Below are 20,662 nucleotides of genomic sequence, written 5' to 3'. Positions count from 1 at the left end.
TGATCTTTCCATAACTGCAGGTAATACTACTCCCAACATGGAGCACACTCTATTAATGCAGGTACTACAGCTCCCAGCATGAGGCAGGCAGATCGCAGCAGGTGTCAGAAGTTACACTTGCTGCGATCTGTCTATTAATACAGGTACTACAGCTCCCAGCATGGAGCAGAGTGTGCTCCATGTTGGGAGTAGTAGTGCCTGCTTAAGGACACATCACAGTGGATGTCACTACTGACATCGCTCACATCCCTGCTCTGCACTATAGTCCGGGCCGGCCACTCATTCATTCATCTTTTCCTCAGAGCTGTGATTGGCTGAAACCATCCGGCCAATCACAGCTCTGGGTGGGAAATATGAATTTCTGTTGACATCAGTGGCCGGAGTATAGTGCAGAGAGGCGAGCGATGTATAGACCCGCTCGCTTCTCTGCTATATTATGGACGATATATGTCTATAGTACAGGTACTATCACTCCCAGCATGGGACAGTCTGTTCCATGCTGGGAGTAGTAGTACTAAATTAAAAAATGTAAAAAATGTATAAAAAAAAAAAAAAGTGAAACACACACTTTATTAAAAAATAATAAAAATTGGGTTATAAAATATATACATTGCGTTTAATAAAACATTTTCCATCACTCCTGATTCTTTTTTTTGGTACCCAAGAAATTTTGGGTACCAAAAAAAAAAAAAAAACGCCAAGGTGCAATTTACACACAAATGAAAAAAATGCCAGAAAAAACGCAAGAAAAAACGCATGATGATGTCACTTGTATTGGCGATTTTTCAGGTGTTTTTTTAATCCCTAAAAACGTAGTGCAAAAAACCAAGTGGAGACTTAGCCTTAGAAACACAATTCCTCTAAAATTCAGTGGCCAGCAAAATGCAGAGAAGTGAGAACCACAGTTTTTTTTTTTTTTGTTTTTTTTTACATATAGGGACGTTTGAAAGGACAAAGACCATTTAGAGTAGCTTTCTTGTGAAGACAGCCCTTATACATATGGCCATTTAGGGCACATTTGGAAGCCCCTTCTAAAAAACTATATATATTTTCTCATGAAATGGCATGAGTTTTTAGAATAGTAGCATTACATTGTTTAGGCCACTGTTTCCCAACAAGTAGGCCTCCAGCTGTTGCAAAACTGCAACTCCCAGTTTGCCTAGACAGCCTTTGGCTGTCTGTGCATGCTGATAGTTGTTGTTTTGCAACATCTGGAGGCACACTGGTTGGGAAACATTGGTTTAGGTTCTTCCTTACTTGGTTTCACTAAACAGTTCTCCATCGATGGCAAATGCAATGTCTAATGGGGCCTCTACAGTTTGCATGGCAAATGCAACACGGCACACCTCCCGGATAAAGCCACTGATCAGAATGAAATCCACTTCAGCTGGGAATGAGATTTTAGGGTTGACGTTCATGGCACTGATCACCTCCTAAAATAAAAATGTGGGATGGTAAATTATTAATGTCTAAATATTCACTTCAGTTATAAAGTGTTATACATTATACCAGCAAGTACATAATAAAAAAAAATTCATAAGTTAGAGTACTTCCCCAAAACTTTGAATTTTTATTTTTGTAATGAGTGAATTATCCCCCTCAAATGAGTGAATTATCCGCCGCAGCGCGCTGTCCCCACATCAGGGAACTAATCATAAGTCACCCGCTGTTCTGCTTTTCTTCCGCCCCCCCCAATGAATTATTAGCTGCGCTGTCTCCACATCTAATCCCACATCATGTCACCCACAAGGGCTCCTCTGCTCATCCTCCTATGAGTTGCGGGCCACCGGCGCTAGAAATCTGTAATGTACTACATATAACGTTGCCCGGGCTGCAAATATAAACAAAATAAACTTTAACTCACCTTCCGACGTTCCCCATTACCGGCCTCACGGTCCCTCCGCTGTGGTCCTGGGGATGGGAACATCACAGAGCCGTCAGCCTATCACCGTCTGCAGCGATGTCCCGCCTCGGCCGCTGATAGGCTGAGCGCACTGTCATGTAAGGAGCAGGCCGGCTTCATACATGACAGTGCACTCAGCCTATCACCGGCCGCAGCGATGTCCCGCCCCAGCCGATGATAGGCTGGTGGCTCTGACATTCCCGTCCCAAGAAAACAGCAAGAGGACCACAGCGCATGACAGTGAAGATGGTACCAGAGCAACGGGGGACATAGGCAGGTTAGTTAAAGTTTATTTTGTTTATTTTTGCAGCCCAAGGAAACGTTATTTGTAGTACAGTACAGATTTCTAGCGCCAGCGGCCCGCAACTCATAGGAGGACGAGCAGAGGAGCGCTTGCAGGTGACATGATTTGCGGACAGATGTGGGGACAGCGCAGCTGATAATTCATTGGGGGGGGGTGTTGGGAGAGAAACGGCACCCAGGACACATGGGGGGCGGGGATACCGTTAAATACGTGGAACAGCCATCACTTACAAAAATACCGTGATACACGTTTTTGCTCATACCGCCCAGTTTTATTTTGGATAACCTCTTTAGGCTAAGTTTCCACTTGTTATTTTTTCTGGCAGTTTTTGGATATCTGCCACTGCAGTTTTTGAGCCAAAGTCAGAAGTGTATTCATAAGGAATAGGACATATAAAGGAAGGACTTACAATTCTTCTCCCTTATGGATCCACATCTGACTTTGGCTCAAAGACTACAGCGACAGTTTTCCAAAAACTGCCAGGAAAAAAAACAAGTGGAAACTTAGTCTTACACTGGAAAAAAAAAACTAAAAACATAAAAAAAAATCATAAAGATACATTAGAAGGATATATTAGTATCTGGTTGTAGCATTTCTTGGTGAAGAAGCTCATGAAAGAATGCCAGTAAAGACGCAGCAATGAATATGGAGTATATTCCAAAATCAATATGTGTGAAGACACCCAGTGTTATTTATTTATTATTCCTTTTCTGTTTTCTATGTACTTTTAAGTTGCTTAGCCATATTTTTGTCTCCCTTGGCAATTCGGATTACTAAAGAGTTGCAACTACTTTGCTACAAAGTATGGCCTGTTATTTGTTAGAAGAGGAAATTAAGGAGTCCTACTCATATGCAGCAGTAGACACATTTAATAAGGCAAAACAATAAGCCAAAATATATCCTTTGTATTGTTACTTAAAATAAAATAAGCCATACGTTAACACTGGACTGGACATCATAAAGATCCAGATTGCGGACAATGTAGTCAATCACGGCATCCTCCAGGGATTCTGGCCCCATGTGAGATGGAGACAACGATTTTCGAACTCGGAGCTTAAATTGTCTGAACGCCATCTTGGCAGCATGGAAAGATTCCTGCATAAAAGAGAAGTAAACATAATGTTGTGTAATTTCTTTTTCTGTTTTTTAAATCATGGCAATAAGAATACTAAAAATCCATTTTGGGCTACAACTGAATTTTCACCTACCACAGTAGCAATAAAAATGATCCTTTGCACCATCTCTAGGTCTTCAATGTAACGTCTCAGTAGATTCTGTGCATCTAGGCGATCGTTGGCATAGATGTCATTAAAACGAGATATTAACCGGCTATGGCGAGAGGAATTGGTCAGTTGGGCAGCAGTAGGGGACTCGCTTCTGGTAAATGGACTGGCTGACCTGCTGGAATGGCGGATTGGACTAGGCGAGCGGCTTCTGGAAAGTCTGCAACATGAAGATATATAATAATTATATGATTACATTTTTTATCACTTGAATTTCATTTCCCATATAGGATCATCCATCTGATGAATGTAATACTGATCACTGCTATTAGAGAAACTGATGCACAAAACAGATGTCTATCAGGAGGTAAGAACTGCTGGACTTTTTTTTTACATGCCGTCTAAAGGAAAAAGCTGTTTATAGAAATATATCTGGACAGATAGCAATATATTCTATGTTATCTTAAAATGCATAATTTTTATTCATATTTTATTCATATTTTTATATATTACTTTTGGGGCATATCATCTTTTTATTTGTATATTGTGGTATGTGAGCATACCGTAATGCTATTTTTTTTATCTGTATAAAGCCTAAAAAAAATATTTTTTTATAAATGTACTTATAAATATTCTATATTGTGCAGCCTACAAGTGTCAGCCATGTATATTTTTAGAATGTAAATCTGTTTTTCCTTTCAGCAGCACAAGTCAGTTTGCAATGGTAGCCCATTGGCACCTCACGATCATGTCTTTGGGGTGCCAATGGGGTGACAGAATTGTCTAATAGGATGCAAAGAAAAAAGTCACAACATTTCTGTCTTATAACCCTTTACAAAGGACACTATCTCTGTCTCCCCCCCCTCACCTCCTCACATTTGAGTAGCAGCAGTCACAGTATCATTTTTATACAGCAACAGTCAACTGTGAATTATTTGTAATGGGTCATCAGAAAAAAAGCTTAATATTTCTTTCTACCATTTGACCCAATTGAACCAGGACCTACAAGATGCTGCCTTTGGCTATTGCTTGCATCTTTTTTCAAGCAAGACATCAACTCAACTAAATCTAAATAAACCCCTTCTAGGAGCCAGGGAAGACAGCTTGAGGAATATTCCCAACTCAGAAAAATGTCTGCCTTTCAGATACAGTACATTCAATTGCTGCCCCAGCAAACAAAGCTTAAAGGGGTACTCCGCTGGAAAAAAATGTTTTAACCCCTTAACGACCCAGGACATATATTAACATCCAGTGCCGGCTCCCGATATGTGAAGCACACTCAGGGGCTGAGCGCGCTTCATACCCAGCAGTTCCAGGTTGCTATCAGCAACCAGGACCCACGGCTAATACCGGACATCGCCGATCAGGTTGCTGCGATTAAAGTTGATTGCGGCGTCTAAAACAGGAGAAAACTGTTGCTGGTTAGCTCAGTGGGCTGTTCGGGACCGCCACGTTGAAATTGTGGCGTCCCGAACAGCTGAGAGGCTTCTTACCTTGATTCCCGCTGTCCAATTGTCACTTTGCTGCTCCATGCCTGAGATCCAGGCTGGAGCAGCAGAGAACTGATAACACTGATCAATACTATGCCATGGCATAGCATTGAACAGTGTATGCAATCAAAGGATTGCATGTAATAATCCCCCATGGGGACTTTAAAAAAGTGTAAAAAAAAGTTTTAAAAAAAGTTAATAAATGTGATTTTACCCCTTCAGTAATATGTCCAAACTATTAATGTCTTTGGTGAAATGATTGATGTCATTATAAAGTACAATTGGTGGCGCAAAAAAATAAGCCCTCATATGGGTCTGTAGGTGCAAAATTGAAAGTGTTATGATTTTTAGAAGGTAATGAGGAAAAAGCGAAAATGCAAAAACGGAAAAACCCTGCGTCCTTAAGGGGTTAAATCAACTGATGCCAGAAAGTTAAAAAGATTTGTAAATGACTTCTATTTAAAAATCTTAATCCTTCCAGTAATTATGCTTTACAGAAAGTTATTTTCTTTTTGAGTCTCTTTTCTGTCTGACCACAGTGCTCTCTGCTGACACCTCTGTCCATGTCAGGAACTGTCCAGAGCAGCATATGTTTGCAATGGGGATTTTCTCCTACTCTGGAAAGTTCCTAAAATGGACAGAGGTGTCAGCAGAGAGCACTGTGGTCAGACAGAAAAGAGATTAAAAAAGAAAAGAACTTCCTGTGGAACATACAGCAGCTGATAAGTACTGGAAGGATTAAGATTTTTAAATAGAAGTAATTTACAAATCTTCATGTAAAGGAGGGTGTCCTGGCACTGTCAGTGATTCTCTATATCGCACAATAGGTCTCCTGCTGGCAGGCAGGTGACACTCAGCCTATGCTGTATGCAACAGGTGTCTGTGGTGCTACACGATGTCAAACAGAGTTCAAACACAGCAGCAGAAGGAAGTCGTCGGAGCACTCACCTTGGACACCAGGTATAGCGTGCAAAGAAAGTCTTTTAGTTCATCTTTCAAAAGCTGAATACAAAAGCAGGGAGGAGGAGATGTACAGGTGTGGGTGGACTGCAACCGGTGGGTGACGGTCCGTTATCACGCCTTAGCGCTTCATCAGGGGCCTGACGAAGAGCTAAGGCGCGATAACGGACCGTCGCCCACCGGTTGCAGTCCACCCACACCTGTACATCTCCTTCCTGCTTTTGTATTCAGCTTTGGAAAGATGAAATAAAAGACTCTTTGCACGCTATACCTGGTGTCCGAGGTGAGTGCTCCGACGACTTCCTTCTTCTTCTGCTGCTGCTGTGTAATTTACAAATCTGTTTAACTTTCTGGCACCAGTTAATTTAAAAAAAAAATAAAAAAAATTTCCTGCAGAGTACCCCTTTAACAGAAAACTGTCAGCCTGTTCACCCACATTGGTGTGGGTGAACAGGAGGCCAACGAGGGGTCACTTACTTGTGACCCCCTCTACGTCCAGTAGATCCTGAGATATGTCTCCCAGAAGATCCTCTGCTGAATTCAGTGAATCGCACACAGGGGGCGGGGCTTCATTTACATATCCATTGTCTGTTACTCCACATCCTTGTGAAGTGGAGTAACAAAGCCCCACCCCCTGTGAAGCCCCACCCCCTGTGAAGCCCCACCCCCTGCACGATTCACTGAATTCAGCAGTGGATCTTCTGGGGGACATTACTCAGGATCTACTGGACGTATTTAAGTAAGTGTCCCCTCGTTGTACTCCTGTTCACCCGCACTATAATCCAGTGTATTGGGTTTAATGTGAATGAACAGGCTGACAGTTTTTCTTTAATATCCTATGATATCATACTTACCTTCCATGGAGTATGCTCTTTTCAGCTGATAAAATAGAAATCTCATCCTTCAGTAATCGTATCTGGCGCTGATAATCCTCCTCAGATACTAGTTTCCTTAGTTCTGTTTTTTCATGAGCAGCCCTTAAACTGGAAACATCCCAAAAAAAATCACAAAGATATCCTTTATAATCTCTGAAGGAAAATTCACGTAAAGCAGCAAATATGTCTATGCAAATTTAGGAGGGATCAGCCCATGATCTATTGTGTATAAGGGCCATTCTACTCTACCATGATGGTAGAAGAACATTTTAACATAAACCTCTGTTCCCAGGGGGAATAAACTACAGTAGCGGTAGTTAAGCAGGTGTTTGGCAATGACTTATGTGTTCAGTATACACTCTGCTGGTATATAGTTATGTGTGTATTACATGCACTGCTGGTATATAATTATGTGTGCAATCTATACAGTGTTGGTATATAGTTTTGTGTGCGGAATATGCACTGCTGGTACATAGTTGTGTGTGTGATATACATTGTGGCAACCCTTTTCAAAGGACAAAAATGAAAAAAAATGCCACCCACAACTTTGTTTTATAAATTGCTTTTAGTGAAATGTTTTAAAAGATTCACAGTATGTCAGGCAAAGTCTTTGCAAAAAGTAGATATTACAAAATTTCAATTCACCCAAAGTGCACCTTCTTCGGAAGCGCTCGACACTCTCCAAGCTGTAGGAAATCTTCACCCCATAGCTGGGCTTTCTTCAGTACATGGACCTTCCTCTCACGAAGGGGAACAGACTGGATCTTGCGTCGACACCCTACGACGTTTCGGAGACCACGCCTCCTTTCTCAAGTATCCCGAAGAAGGTGCACTTTGGGTGAATTGAAATTTTGTAATATCTACTTTTTGCAAAGACTTTGCCTGACATATTGTGAATCTTTAAAAATTTTTCACTAAAAGCAATTTATAAAACAAAGTTGTGGGTGGCGTTTTTTCATTTTTGTTATTTGGATTTCCAGTGAGTTGGGAGCCCTCACTTATAAAACGCAAGACACCCGCCCAGGTGTGAACAGGTGACATATACGTTTATATTTGTTGGACCCCTTTCAAAGGGACATTAAAGGGGTTCTCCATCCCTGGACATCTTATCCCCAATCCAAAAGGATAGGACATAAGATGTCTGATCGCAGGGGTTCCAGCCTCTGGGACCCCCGCGATCTCCTGGCTGGCATGCCGGTGCTCTGAACATTTATGTTCAGAACCCTGGGTTCGGGCAGCCGTTGTCGTGATGTCACGCCACGTCCCCTCCATTCAGGTCTATGGGAGGTGGCGTGACAGCTGTGGTTATCACCACGCCCCTCCCATAGAATGAATGGTGGGGGCGTGGCGTTACGACCATGGATGCCTGAACATGCGACCATACATCTTATTCCCTATTCTTTGATGCACAATTGCCGTTGTGGTAAATCCACAGTGTATCAGCCCTATTAGAACATACTCTTAAAGGGGTACTTTACTCCCTTTGGATAGGGGATCCCTTTGGATTACTCCCTTAGATGTCTAGGGTCGGAGTAGCCCTTTAAGGGTATGTTCTAATAGGGCTGATACACTGTGGATTCACTACAATGGTTATTGTACATCAAACCCACAGCAAATCCACAACATCCAATTTTCAATACTGTACATTTTATTTGTTTAATTAAGTGCAGAAAATCCACAGCATATCTGGCCTCAGTGAACATACTCTAAACAAACTAAAACATCAAAATATTAAAGTGTGATCATTTTCCCTTACTCTGCTCTTAGCTGCAGTATCTCATCCTCTGTGGCTAGGAGAGTCGTCGCCGATTTGGTTTTTGTTTCGTCAAGTTCCATTTGAGCTTCAAGAAGGCTATAGGTAAAGAAGAAATGTTTGTTCTCATTGAATGTCATAGTTCACAATATGTAACCACTGGTAATTTGTGAGATGTAAGACTAGATTTAACAGTATTAGGACATTGCTGAAAGTTTATCCTTGAATGACATTTTGTTTGTTTGTTTTTAGCTAATTAGGGTATGTTCACACTATGGAATTTCCACTCGTGGAATTGCGCTCATGAATTCTGCTGCGTGAACCTTAACAGTAGTGTGAATGGGCCTTCCGAGGACCCATTGAAACTGTGGAATTTCAGTGACAAACAATTTCGCCATTGAAACTCATCCGCCAAAAGAGTGAACATATTCAATTACACGCAAACTGCTTTGGCGTTAATGGTGACAGTGCAGGATCCGTGCTGCCGCCATATGGAATGTCCGGGTGGAATTCCAGATCGGAATACCCTTACGCTGTTTAATTACTCATTACATCTTTATAGCAGCCTGAATAGCGTGGTGGCTAAACGTGCATGCTGCCACTTTCCTTACATAAGGGACATTTGATCTGCGTTCTTATGATAACCTCTTTAAATTGTCCCTGTCATTATACAAAACTTTTGAAAAGCCAAACCTTTTGATCAGTCAGAGTGTTCAGACCCTCTACTGATCTCTTGATATAGCTTGGTGAAGCGTGCGGTAGTATGCTTCGCTCCCTGGCTGTCCGCAATCTCTATCCATTTGCAGGAGATGGCCATATAGACTTAGAAGCCATCTTCCGCAACTGGATGGAGATCACAGGCAGCCAGGGAGTGCTACTATACACTTTACCCAGCTATATCAAGAGATCGGTAGTGGCCTGAACATTCAGACAATGACTGATCATAACTTTTGACATGTCCCTGCAACATGTCAAAAGTTTCCTATAATGACAGGGATACTTTAAACCCTGAGTCACTGGGGCAGTACTTGGTAACCTCTCACCTCCCCATCAGCCTTGATTGATAGATCTCACCTTGTATTTGGTATAGGGAAAGGGGGTAAGTTACTTTTCCCTGCACAACCTCTTTATAGAAAACCTGAAAGCCCAACCAAGAGAAAATCCCCAAATCAAGGTGTGCAAACTGTGGCCTCATCCCCAAGAAGACTGGAGGCTGTAACGCTATCAAAAGTGTTTTAACTGGGTAGATACTGAGTAAAGAGTCTGAATACTTGTCCATGCAATATTTTCGTTTTTTAAGCTAACATTCTGTTTTCACTTATTTTTGGAGGGTATTAAGTGCAGAATGATGGGGAAAACTTGAATATTTCTGTCACGATCCCGGCTGGTAGGAGGTGGATCCTCTGTGCCAGAGAGGGATTGGCGAGGACCGTGCTAGTGGACCGGTTCTAAGTCACTACAGGTTTTCACCAGAGCCCGCCGCAAAGCGGGATGGTCTTGCTGCGGCGGTAGTGACCAGGTCGTATCCACTAGCAACGGCTCAACCTCTCTGACTGCTGAAGATAGGCGCGGTACAAGGGAGTAGACAGAAGCAAGGTCGGACGTAGCAGAAGGTCGGGGCAGGCAGCAAGGATCGTAGTCAGGGGCAACGGCAGGAGGTCAGGAACACGGCTAGGAACAAACAAGGGAACGCTTTCACTAGGCACAAGGGCAACAAGATCCGGCAAGGAAGTGCATGGGAGGAGGTCAGATAAAGGCAGGGAGCAGATGGAAGCCAATCAAGCTAATTGGGCCAGGCACCAATCATTGGTGCACTGGCCCTTTAAGTCTCAGGGAGCTGGCGCGCGCGCGCCCTAGAGAGCGGAGCCGCGCGCGCCAGCACATGACAGCAGGGGACGGGAACGGGTAAGTGACCTGGGATGCGACTCGCACGCGGGCGCTTCCCGCTGTGCGAATCGCATCCCCAACGGCCATGACAGTGCAGCGCTCCCGGTCAGCGGGACTGACCGGGGAGCTGCAGGGAGAAAGACGCCGTGAGCGCTCCGGGGAGGAGCGGGGACCCGGAGCGCTAGGCGTAACAGTACCCCCCCCCTTAGGTCTCCCCTTTTTTTTGTCCGGTGACTGCCTCCCCTGGGATGAGGACACCGGGAAGGAATGGATGGTTTCCTCAATGGCAGGCAGTACAGCAGGAGTGGGAATGGGGAGGGAGGGCAGAGGGCGAGGCCTGGCACGGGGCAGTGTGACACCAGGACGAGCGCTCCCGGTCAAGGGGGGGGGGGTACTGTTACGCCGAGCGCTCCGGGTCCCCGTTCCTCCCCGGAGCGCTCGCCTCATCCTCGTTGTTGCAGCGCCCCGGTCAGATCCACTGACCGGGTGCACTGCGGTCCCGCCTCCAGCCGGGATGCGATTCGCGATGCGGGTGGCGCCCGCTCGCGATGCGCACCCCGGTCCCCGTACCTGACTCGCTCTCCGTCGGTCCTGTCCCGGCGCGCGCGGCCCCGCTCCCTAGGGCGCGCGCGCGCCGGGTCTCTGCGATTTAAAGGGCCAGTGCACCAATGATGGTGCCTGGCCCAATCTTCCCAATTAGCTTAATTAGTTTCCACCTGTGCACTTCCCTATTTATACCTCATCACGGAAAAATTGAGTTTTTTTTCCTCAGGTTCTTTGGCCCCAAGAAGAGGGGGAGACCCAAGGGGGGGGGTACTGTTACGCCGAGCGCTCCGGGTCCCCGTTCCTCCCCGGAGCGCTCGCCTCATCCTCGTTGTTGCAGCGCCCCGGTCAGATCCACTGACCGAGTTCGCTGCGGTCCCGCCTCCAGCCGGGATGCGATTCGCGATGCGGGTGGCGCCCGCTCGCGATGCGCACCCCGGTCCCCGTACCTGACTCGCTCTCCGTCGGTCCTGTCCCGGCGCGCGCGGCCCCGCTCCCTAGGGCGCGCGCGCGCCGGGTCTCTGCGATTTAAAGGGCCAGTGCACCAATGATGGTGCCTGGCCCAATCTTCCCAATTAGCTTAATTAGTTTCCACCTGTGCACTTCCCTATTTATACCTCACTTCCCCTTCACTCCGTCGCCGGATCTACTGTCACGATCCCGGCTGGTAGGAGGTGGATCCTCTGTGCCAGAGAGGGATTGGCGAGGACCGTGCTAGTGGACCGGTTCTAAGTCACTACAGGTTTTCACCAGAGCCCGCCGCAAAGCGGGATGGTCTTGCTGCGGCGGTAGTGACCAGGTCGTATCCACTAGCAACGGCTCAACCTCTCTGACTGCTGAAGATAGGCGCGGTACAAGGGAGTAGACAGAAGCAAGGTCGGACGTAGCAGAAGGTCGGGGCAGGCAGCAAGGATCGTAGTCAGGGGCAACGGCAGGAGGTCAGGAACACGGCTAGGAACAAACAAGGGAACGCTTTCACTAGGCACAAGGGCAACAAGATCCGGCAAGGAAGTGCATGGGAGGAGGTCAGATAAAGGCAGGGAGCAGATGGAAGCCAATCAAGCTAATTGGGCCAGGCACCAATCATTGGTGCACTGGCCCTTTAAGTCTCAGGGAGCTGGCGCGCGCGCGCCCTAGAGAGCGGAGCCGCGCGCGCCAGCACATGACAGCAGGGGACGGGAACGGGTAAGTGACCTGGGATGCGACTCGCAAGCGGGCGCGTCCCGCTGTGCGAATCGCATCCCCAACGGCCATGACAGTGCAGCGCTCCCGGTCAGCGGGACTGACCGGGGAGCTGCAGGGAGAAAGACGCCGTGAGCGCTCCGGGGAGGAGCGGGGACCCGGAGCGCTAGGCGTAACAATTTCATTTTAGCGCAAGGCTGCAATATAAAGTGAAAGGGAGTGAAATCTTTCAAAATGCACTATATACATGTATGTAAAAAAAATTTAAAAATACATTCTAAATGTTAACTTACTCTTGTTTCACAGAGTTCATTTCCATACGTGTAGATGCTAGTTGAGCCTCCAGCTTGTGCAGCTCTTTCTCATGAGAGGTTGACAGTTCCCTCATTCGTTTGTCCCTTTCCAAAGATTCCTGGAATATAATGTCATTTACTTTACTTTCCCAAGCACATTTTTACATTTCTATTAGAGCAGCTAAAGGATTTGGTTTGAATGTTCAGTCCAAAATCAGTACATTTGCTCCAATTAAATAGGCATGGTTCCACCTTTTTTGTTTTGTTTATACAGGGTTAAAAACTATACTTTAGCTCCTTAAGTTATTAATATAATCTTAATTATTTAAAATATTTTTTGTGATACATTGGCTTAAGCTGTGACTCCCTTTCTATTACAGTCATGTTTATATAAGGATCAAAGTTATGAGAAGTCAGAGGCTGGGGTATATGATTTAAAATATTAGATCCAGTTACAGGGAAAAGCTTCGGGCACTCTCTCACTGATTTGGGAATGCTAAGATTTATCTTCCCAGTACCCAGTGGTGACATGATTGTCAAGACTGCAGCAAGATACAGTGTTACAGATCCCAAAGGTTAGGTGCACACTGCTTTATGGCTTCCATTAGAGGTATTTGTCAACATCCAACCAATAACGGGTTACCGACATATACTGTAGCAGAGGGCAATGGATGCCATTCATTTTAATGGCCTGAACAGGGTCGCCTGACCAGGGTCCCCTACTTACTCAGTTTGGGATGTTCTATTTTAAGCAGACTGGACAACACAGCAGACTGTGCACATAGGTCCCGGAGAGAGTCACTAGGTAATTCTGTTCAGGCTATTGAAATGAATGCTTTTCATTGTAGTTTATGCCAGCAAACCATTTTTGGCCGGATGCCGACGGATACCTCTGATGGAAGCACTAAATCAGTGTGGACCTAGTCTAAGCTGTTTACAGAAAAGTGGGTATCCTCAAGCAGTACATTTTAAACATTTCCTGAGTGTTAAAAAAAACTTTTGACATGTCCTAGGGACATGTCAAAAGTTTTAATTGGTCAGGTTCTGGGTGTTTAGCAGGAGACGAATGTGGCTGAGCGCTGCTTCTATCCACTCTCTGTACACCTGACCCGAAACAGTCCTACAGACTAACATTATGAAACTGTCTTGGACACAAAGCTGGGAAAGAAGGCACACTACCAGGAATTTCCTATCTGAATTCTGTCAAAGAATCTGCGCCTCCCATAGACTTGCATTGAGAGGGCGGGGCTATGATGTCACAAGCTCTCAGCATCGGCTCCAGTATTCAGAATAGTTTGTTCCAAACGCTGAGCAGCGGAGTACCCCTTTAATTTTGCAAGGAATATGGAGCGTAAATCAACCCCATTGACAATGGGCTTTTCTGGACAGAATTCTGACAAATGAATAAACAAGAATGAACTTCTGTAGTGTTCACAGAGCAGTAGAATCCCATTAAGAGCAATGGGATTCTACTACTAGTGCAGTGTACATGGGTCCTAACTTTGCAACTGTGATACTATACCTGAAGAAGAGAGAAGCTGCTGTCTGCACAGGAAGTGTTGGAGAAACAGGTACCAAGCCATGGCAGAAAGCGACTCTTTAGGGTTTCAACTCCTGCATATTGTCCACCTTTTACAGAAAATAAAAAACAACTTTTTACCTACATTTACATCTAAGAATAATGATATATTTAATTCAATTGATGTCAGTAGTAAGTGTGAGTGCAAAAATGTGTGACTTTTGTATGTGAGTTTTCTGGGGTACAGAGGGTGATTAACTACTCCCTTTGCCTCCATCTTGGATTGGAAGCATGCTACTACCTTTAATGTCAGGTAAAGAAAATGGTGAGTTATCTGTTCTCTGTTACCTAAGTCCCCTGTCTGGTGAACACTGTGACCAGACAGGGACTGGGACTACAACCCTCATCTTACAGGCAGACAGCCATCCCCCTGGGTCTCCATAGCACATGCTCCTTCTAGGTTGTTACAGATTGAAGACAGAAAGACAAGGGAGGTAGCACCTGAAGGAGGGACCCACTTTACTTTTTGCTATGGAACCCATTGGCCCAGATTTATAGAAGAATGTCTATGGCAAAGCTATTTTCCCACGTTTATTTGGGTGGTGGTTTGACTAGCGTGCATCTTATTTATCAAGGAGGTGCAGCAGATGATGAAATTTGCGCAGCTCTTCTGTGATGGAAAAGCTCTACCACATACACTTTTTCTAGACACTTGTGAGGGAGGGAAGTAGACACTTTCCCAGGTCCTGAATTTGGAAGGTTAGGTGTTTTTATTTACTTTCACAGAGCTGCCTGGACATTTTTACTTGCATTTTAGACACTACAATCAAATTTGTTTGCAGTGTCTAAGGGGTTAAAGCCGGGTATCACCGTGATCGGTGATGTGTGGCATTAGAGATGGGTCCTGGTGGCAGATAGTGGCCAGGACCACCCAGCTATGACCCGTGCTCAGCTCCTGATCGCATGTCATAGAAGGGGAGTGGGACGCTGTTGTCCACAAGAGGTTAAAGGTTGAATTGTGGAAGGTAGAAGTGATTCTCACACCTACTGGTAAGTGGTGTAGCTTTGCGCCCAAAAAAGTACCTTTGAGCACAAAATAGGGACTTTCGACAAAAGTCGCAAATGATTAATACGTGACCACTGCCTGGTGAAAAAGAAAAGTTCTACGGGTAGGCAAAAAGAGTGGAACTGTCTATATCAAAAGACGCATAAAAGTAGCTAAATAGGCTACTTGCGCCTGAACTGCGCCAAAACATAGACAAAAAAAATGCCCTAAAAGCAATGATAAATCTCTCCCATTGTCCTATATGGATTTTAGTACAGTACAGTGTTCATAAGTGTAAATTGTATAGTGTGTGCTGTTGTGATAAGTATTCCCATTCATATTGGATTCTTTCAGCTTCTTACCTTCTCTTGCTGTGAAATTGAGAATTGTAAAAAGTTGTCCTTGAATTTTCGAATTTAACTCCAGAAGTTCACAGCAGATGTTCAGATTTTGGTCACAAGAATTAATCTGTGAATGTAAAAAATATATGTATAATTGTATGGCTGAAATGAAACTTAGCTGAGATCTAATACAGTACAGTGGACGCATTCTAACACATAACTCGAGCTCTGTACAGCGATGAAATGTTCACATTATTGTAGACTTACAGCGCTATGAAGATGTGGCTGCTAAACACTGCGGAATATAGTGTCATTTCAGCCTTTACTATGTTAAAGAGTACCTACCATCATCTCAACTGCTTTAAATTATCCTCCTGGTATGTTGCCCTATGTACAGCACAAGGCATTTAGAGAGGAGTGAGATTGGACCAGCTTGTCATCACGGGGGGGGGAGGGGTATAGGTGTCGCCGGGCACAGCGGGCCGGCTTGTCATCACCATGGGGGAATTGGGGTGGGTGACATCAGGCGCTGTAGGCCGGTTTGTCATCATGGGCAGGCACAGAGTTCCATGTAGCAGGCACAGCAGCCTTCCGGCCTGCCGTACACAGCGCTCGCTCCCGCCTATCTGATTGACAACCAGGCAGCAGCGCTGTGCTTTTCAGCGTCCTGGCTGCACTGAAATTTCGGACTCATGCCAGGCCAGCATGAGTCCGAACTCTATAAGCAGGGACATGTAAGTAAAATATAAAATATAAAAGTAATTAAAAACATATATTGATACATTTTTGTTAATCACATGTTGTTAGAAAGTTGTTTCTAATACATTGATTAACAAAATATAAAAAGTTTTTGTGGTGACAGGTACTCTTTAAAGGATTTTCCTATCTATGCCTAACGTGTTTTTTTACTAACTTGGCCTACTAATGCATTACATTACATGGCAACCATTTTGCATTGCCTTGACAGATCATCAATATTAAGTGGGAGGACCTGGCTTTATCTCTGTTTACAGTATGTGAACAATCGTCAGATCAAAAGAGGCTGCAAGTCTATTCATGTCAGCAACCGTAGGATAGGAAGAAAATAAGCACAAGCTCAATTTACTATATGCTCTACATTCTTGTTTACTTTATTGTTAAAGGGTTAGTTCCAGATCAGCTTGTTATTCCCTCTTTATAGGATAGGGGATAGCAAGCTGATCGGTCAGGGTCCAACTGCTGGGACCTCCACTGATTCCGTGTACAGGGCAGCGTATGCGCGGTGCACTCTATTCAATCAAGGGGCAATTTTGTGCCCAATCTTAGGATTGGTGGGGGCTCCAGTGGTCAAATCCCCACTGATCAGCTTATTATACATTATAGAGGATTAGAAATACCCCTTCAAGCCAGCCACACACAACTTCAATGACTTTACTGCGTTTTTGAATCAGCTGAAAAACAGGCATACAAAATGACATTGAAACCAGTGACATCTGCTGCCCTCCATGACTGTATATGTTCTCATTCTGTTTTCACTAGGATGCCGATGGATAAGTCTACCAACAGTGTGGACCTAGCATCAGTCCATTAGTAGATTACTATCTTCAATAAACATAAATCAGGGCATGGTAACTAAATGATGTGGAAGGCACTGGGATGTTACATTGACTAGAGTTCAGAACTACTTCAATATGGCTGTCCACATATACCCATAATCAGATTGTCTTACAGACCAGAAAACCCCTATGAATAATATAAGGTCCTAGGATTCCATCTGTTATATGGATACTAAGCAATTCCATAACTATACAAAGGCCACAATCACTGTATCAGGGAGAGAGGAGCTTGTGTACATGGTAGAATTGTTTTGTCAAGTAACACTGTCAACGAGAACATTTCCATTTTGTGGGTTTGAGGATTACAGGTAATATACTCTAGCTGCAAAATGTAGATCTGAAAGCTCTACTTATTTTGCTTACTAAAATACACCACTATAGCTTGGAAGAAAGAAGAGACAGAGGGGATATGATGGAAACTTTTAAATACATAAAGGGAATCAACACGGTAAAGGAGGAGAGCATATTTAACCCCTTAAGGACCAAGCCCATTTTGGCCTTAAGGACCAGAGCGTTTTTTGCACATCTGACCACTGTCACTTATAACATTAACAACTCTGGAATGCTTTAAGTTATCATTCTGATTCCGAAATTGTTTTTTCGTGACATATTCTACTTTAAAGGGGTATTCCAGGCCAAAACTTTTTTTTATATATCAACTGGCTCAGGAAAGTTAAACAGATTTGTAAATTACTTCTATTAAAAAATCTTAATCCTTCCAATAGTTATTAGCTTCTGAAGTTGAGTTGTTGTTTTCTGTCTAACTGCTCTCTGATGACTCACGTTCCGGGAGCTGTGCAGTTCCTATGGGGATATTCTCCCATCATGCACAGCTCCCAGGACGTGAAATCATCATTGAGCAGTTAGACAGAAAATTTCAGAAGCTAATAACTATTGGAAGGATTAAGATTTTTTAATAGAAGTAATTTACAAATCTGTTTAGCTTTCCGGAGCCAGTTGATATATAAAAAAAAAGGTTTTGCCTGGAATACCCCTTTAAAATAGTGGTAAATTTTTGTGGTAACTTGCATTCTTTCTTGGTGAAAAATCCCCAAATTTGATGAAATTTTTTTTCTAACTTTGAAGCTTTCTGCTTGTAAGGAAAATGTATATTACAAATAAAAAAAAATTAGATTCACATATACAATATGTCTACTTTATGTTTGCATCATAAAATTGATGAGTTTTTACTTTTGGAAGACACCAGAGGGCTTCAAAGTTAAGCAGCAATTTTTCAATTTTTACAAGGGGTAAAAGGAAAAAATTTATACTTATATTTGTAGCCCAATTTCTCTCGAGTAAGCACATACCTCATATGTCTATGTAAAGTGTTCGGTGGGCGCAGTAGAGGGCTCAGAACTGAAGGAGCGACAAGGGGATTTTGGAGAGTACGTTTTTCTGAAATGGTTTTTGGGGGGCATGTTGCATTTAGGAAGCCCCTATGGTGCCAGAACAGCAAAAAAAAAAACACATGGCATACCATTTTGGAAACTAGACCCCTTGAGGTACGTAACAAGGAATAAAGTGAGCCTTAATACCCCACAGGTGTTTCACGACTTTTGCATATGTAAAAAAAAAAATTAAATTTTAAATGTTTTCACTAAAATGTGTGTTTCCCCCCCAAATTTCACATTTTTGCAAGGGTTAATAGCAGAAAATACCCCCCAAAATTTGTAACCCCATCTCTTCTGAGTATGGAGGTACCCCATAAGTTGACCTGAAGTGCACTATGAGCGAACTACAATGCTCAGAAGAGAAGGAGTCATATTTGGCTTTTTGAGAGCAAATTTTGCTCAGGGGGCATGTCGCATTTAGGAAGCCCCTATGGTGCCAGGACAGCAAAAAAAAAAAAAAAAACACATGGCATACTATTTTGGAAACTAGACCCCTTGAGGAATGTAACAAGGTATACAGTGAGCATTTACCCCCCACTGGTGTCTGACAGATCTTTGGAACAAAAGTTTTAATTTTCACGGACCACTGTTCCAAAGATCTGTCAGACACCAGTGGGGTGTAAATTCTCACTGCACTCCTCATTACATTCCGTGGGAGGTGTAGTTTCCGAAATGGGGTCACATGTGGGGTTTTTGTTTTTTTTTGCTTTTGTCAAAACCGCTGTAACATCAGCCACCCCTGTGCAAATCACCTCAAATGTACATGGTGCACTCTCCCTTCTGGGCCTTGTTGTGCGCCCCCAGAGCACTTTGTGCCCACATATGGGGTATCTCCGTAGTCGGGAGAAATTGCGTTACAAATTTTGGGGGGCTTTTTTACCTTTTACCTCTTGGGAAAATGTAAAGTATGGGGCAACACCAGCATGTTAGTGTAAAAAATTTTACACTAACATTCTGGTGTAGACCCCAACATTTCCTTTTCATGAAGGGTTAAAGGAGAAATAGCCCACCAAACCTTGTAACGCAATTTCTCCCGAGTACGGAGATACCCCATATGTGGCCCTAAACTGTTGACTTGAAATACGACAGGGCTCCAAAGTGAGAGAGTGCCATGCGCATTTGAGGCCTAAATTAGGGACTTGCATAGGGGTGGACATAGGGGTATTCTATGCCAGTGATTCCCAAACAGGGTGCCTCCAGCTGTTGCAAAACTCCCAGCATGCCTGGACAGTCAATGGCTGTCCGGCAATACTGGGAGTTGCTGTTTTGCAACAGCTGGAGGCTCTGCTTTGAAAACAGTGGCGTACCGGTTGTTCTTATTGAGGTGGGGGGTACTGTGTAGGAGTATGTGTATATGTAGTGTTTTTAACTTTTTATTTTATTTTGTGGTAGTGTAGTGTTTTTAGGGTACAGTCACACGGGCGGGGGATTACAGCGAGTTTCCCAGCGCAAAATTTGCTGCATCCCAAACTTGCAGCGAGAAACCCACTGTAAAACCCTCACCCATGTGAATGTACCCTGTACATTCACAGGGGGGGAGCACCAGCTGTTGCAAAACCACAACTCCCAGCATGCATGGTCTGTTAGTGCATGCTGGGAGGCACACAGGTTAGGAAACACTGAGTTAGAAGAGTTAGAAACAGAAAATGTTTCCCAACCAGTGTGTCTCCAGTTGTTGCAAAACTACAACTCTCAACATGCCCAGACAGCCAAAGGCGGTCTGGGCATGCTGGGAGTTGTAGTTTTCAGACTCCTAGAAGCAGCAGTGAAGATCTTCACTGCTGCCTCTGAGGACCATGTACTTACCTGCCGGTCCCGCCGCTGCTCCTCCACGTGGTCGGTCCCGAGCTGCTCCTCGGTCCCACCGCTGCTCCAGGTAAGGCCGCTGGTCCCCGCGTGTTCCCCCCCCCTATGCCGCAGGTCTGAACTTTCACCCCAGGTCACTGTGATTGGTCCACAGGGACCAATCACAGTGATCGCTGACCAGGACCATCAATGGATGGTCCTGGAGAGTGAAGCTGAAGTTGTCTCCTGCTGGAAACAGCGGGACTTCTGCTGGCTAACCCGTGCGATGCTGCGCATCGCCAGGTTAACTGAATGTCATTTATAAACGTTGGGATGCGCGAACGCACTGCACAACCCGGTGTTTATACATGACATTCTGCGGGAAGGGGTTAAAAGAAGAAAAACTACCACAAGAGGACATAGTTTTATATTTATATTCAGGAAGTATTACTTTATTGAGAGAGTAGTAGATGCATGAAATAGCCTTCCTGCAGAAGTGGTCACTGCAAATACAGTGAAGGAGTTTAAACATGCATGGGATAAGCATAAGGCTATCCTTCATATACGATA

At 44.3% G+C, this 20,662-nt stretch overlaps 1 protein-coding gene across 3 annotated transcripts in view; it reads right to left on the bottom strand.

The window, feature by feature from the left end:
- Nucleotides 1–20,662, bottom strand: part of SPATA18 (spermatogenesis associated 18) — a 54,369-nt gene that overhangs the window by 24,025 nt on the left and 9,682 nt on the right. For all 3 annotated transcript variants that reach the window (XM_056557948.1, XM_056557941.1, XM_056557936.1), the window contains exons 2-9: nucleotides 15,340–15,445; nucleotides 13,936–14,042; nucleotides 12,414–12,532; nucleotides 8,512–8,607; nucleotides 6,735–6,863; nucleotides 3,416–3,650; nucleotides 3,144–3,302; nucleotides 1,258–1,433 (exon numbers count right to left, since the gene is read on the bottom strand). In XM_056557948.1, the coding sequence (XP_056413923.1) occupies nucleotides 1,258–1,433; nucleotides 3,144–3,302; nucleotides 3,416–3,650; nucleotides 6,735–6,863; nucleotides 8,512–8,607; nucleotides 12,414–12,532; nucleotides 13,936–14,042; nucleotides 15,340–15,445 (1,127 nt within the window). The remainder of the gene's footprint in view (nucleotides 1–1,257; nucleotides 1,434–3,143; nucleotides 3,303–3,415; nucleotides 3,651–6,734; nucleotides 6,864–8,511; nucleotides 8,608–12,413; nucleotides 12,533–13,935; nucleotides 14,043–15,339; nucleotides 15,446–20,662) is intronic.

This window comes from Hyla sarda, chromosome 1 (genome assembly GCF_029499605.1).
Source record: "Hyla sarda isolate aHylSar1 chromosome 1, aHylSar1.hap1, whole genome shotgun sequence".
Classification (NCBI taxonomy): domain Eukaryota; kingdom Metazoa; phylum Chordata; class Amphibia; order Anura; family Hylidae; genus Hyla; species Hyla sarda.
The sequence above is the reverse complement of the archived record's forward strand: the minus strand, read 5'-3'. Positions and strand labels throughout refer to the sequence as shown.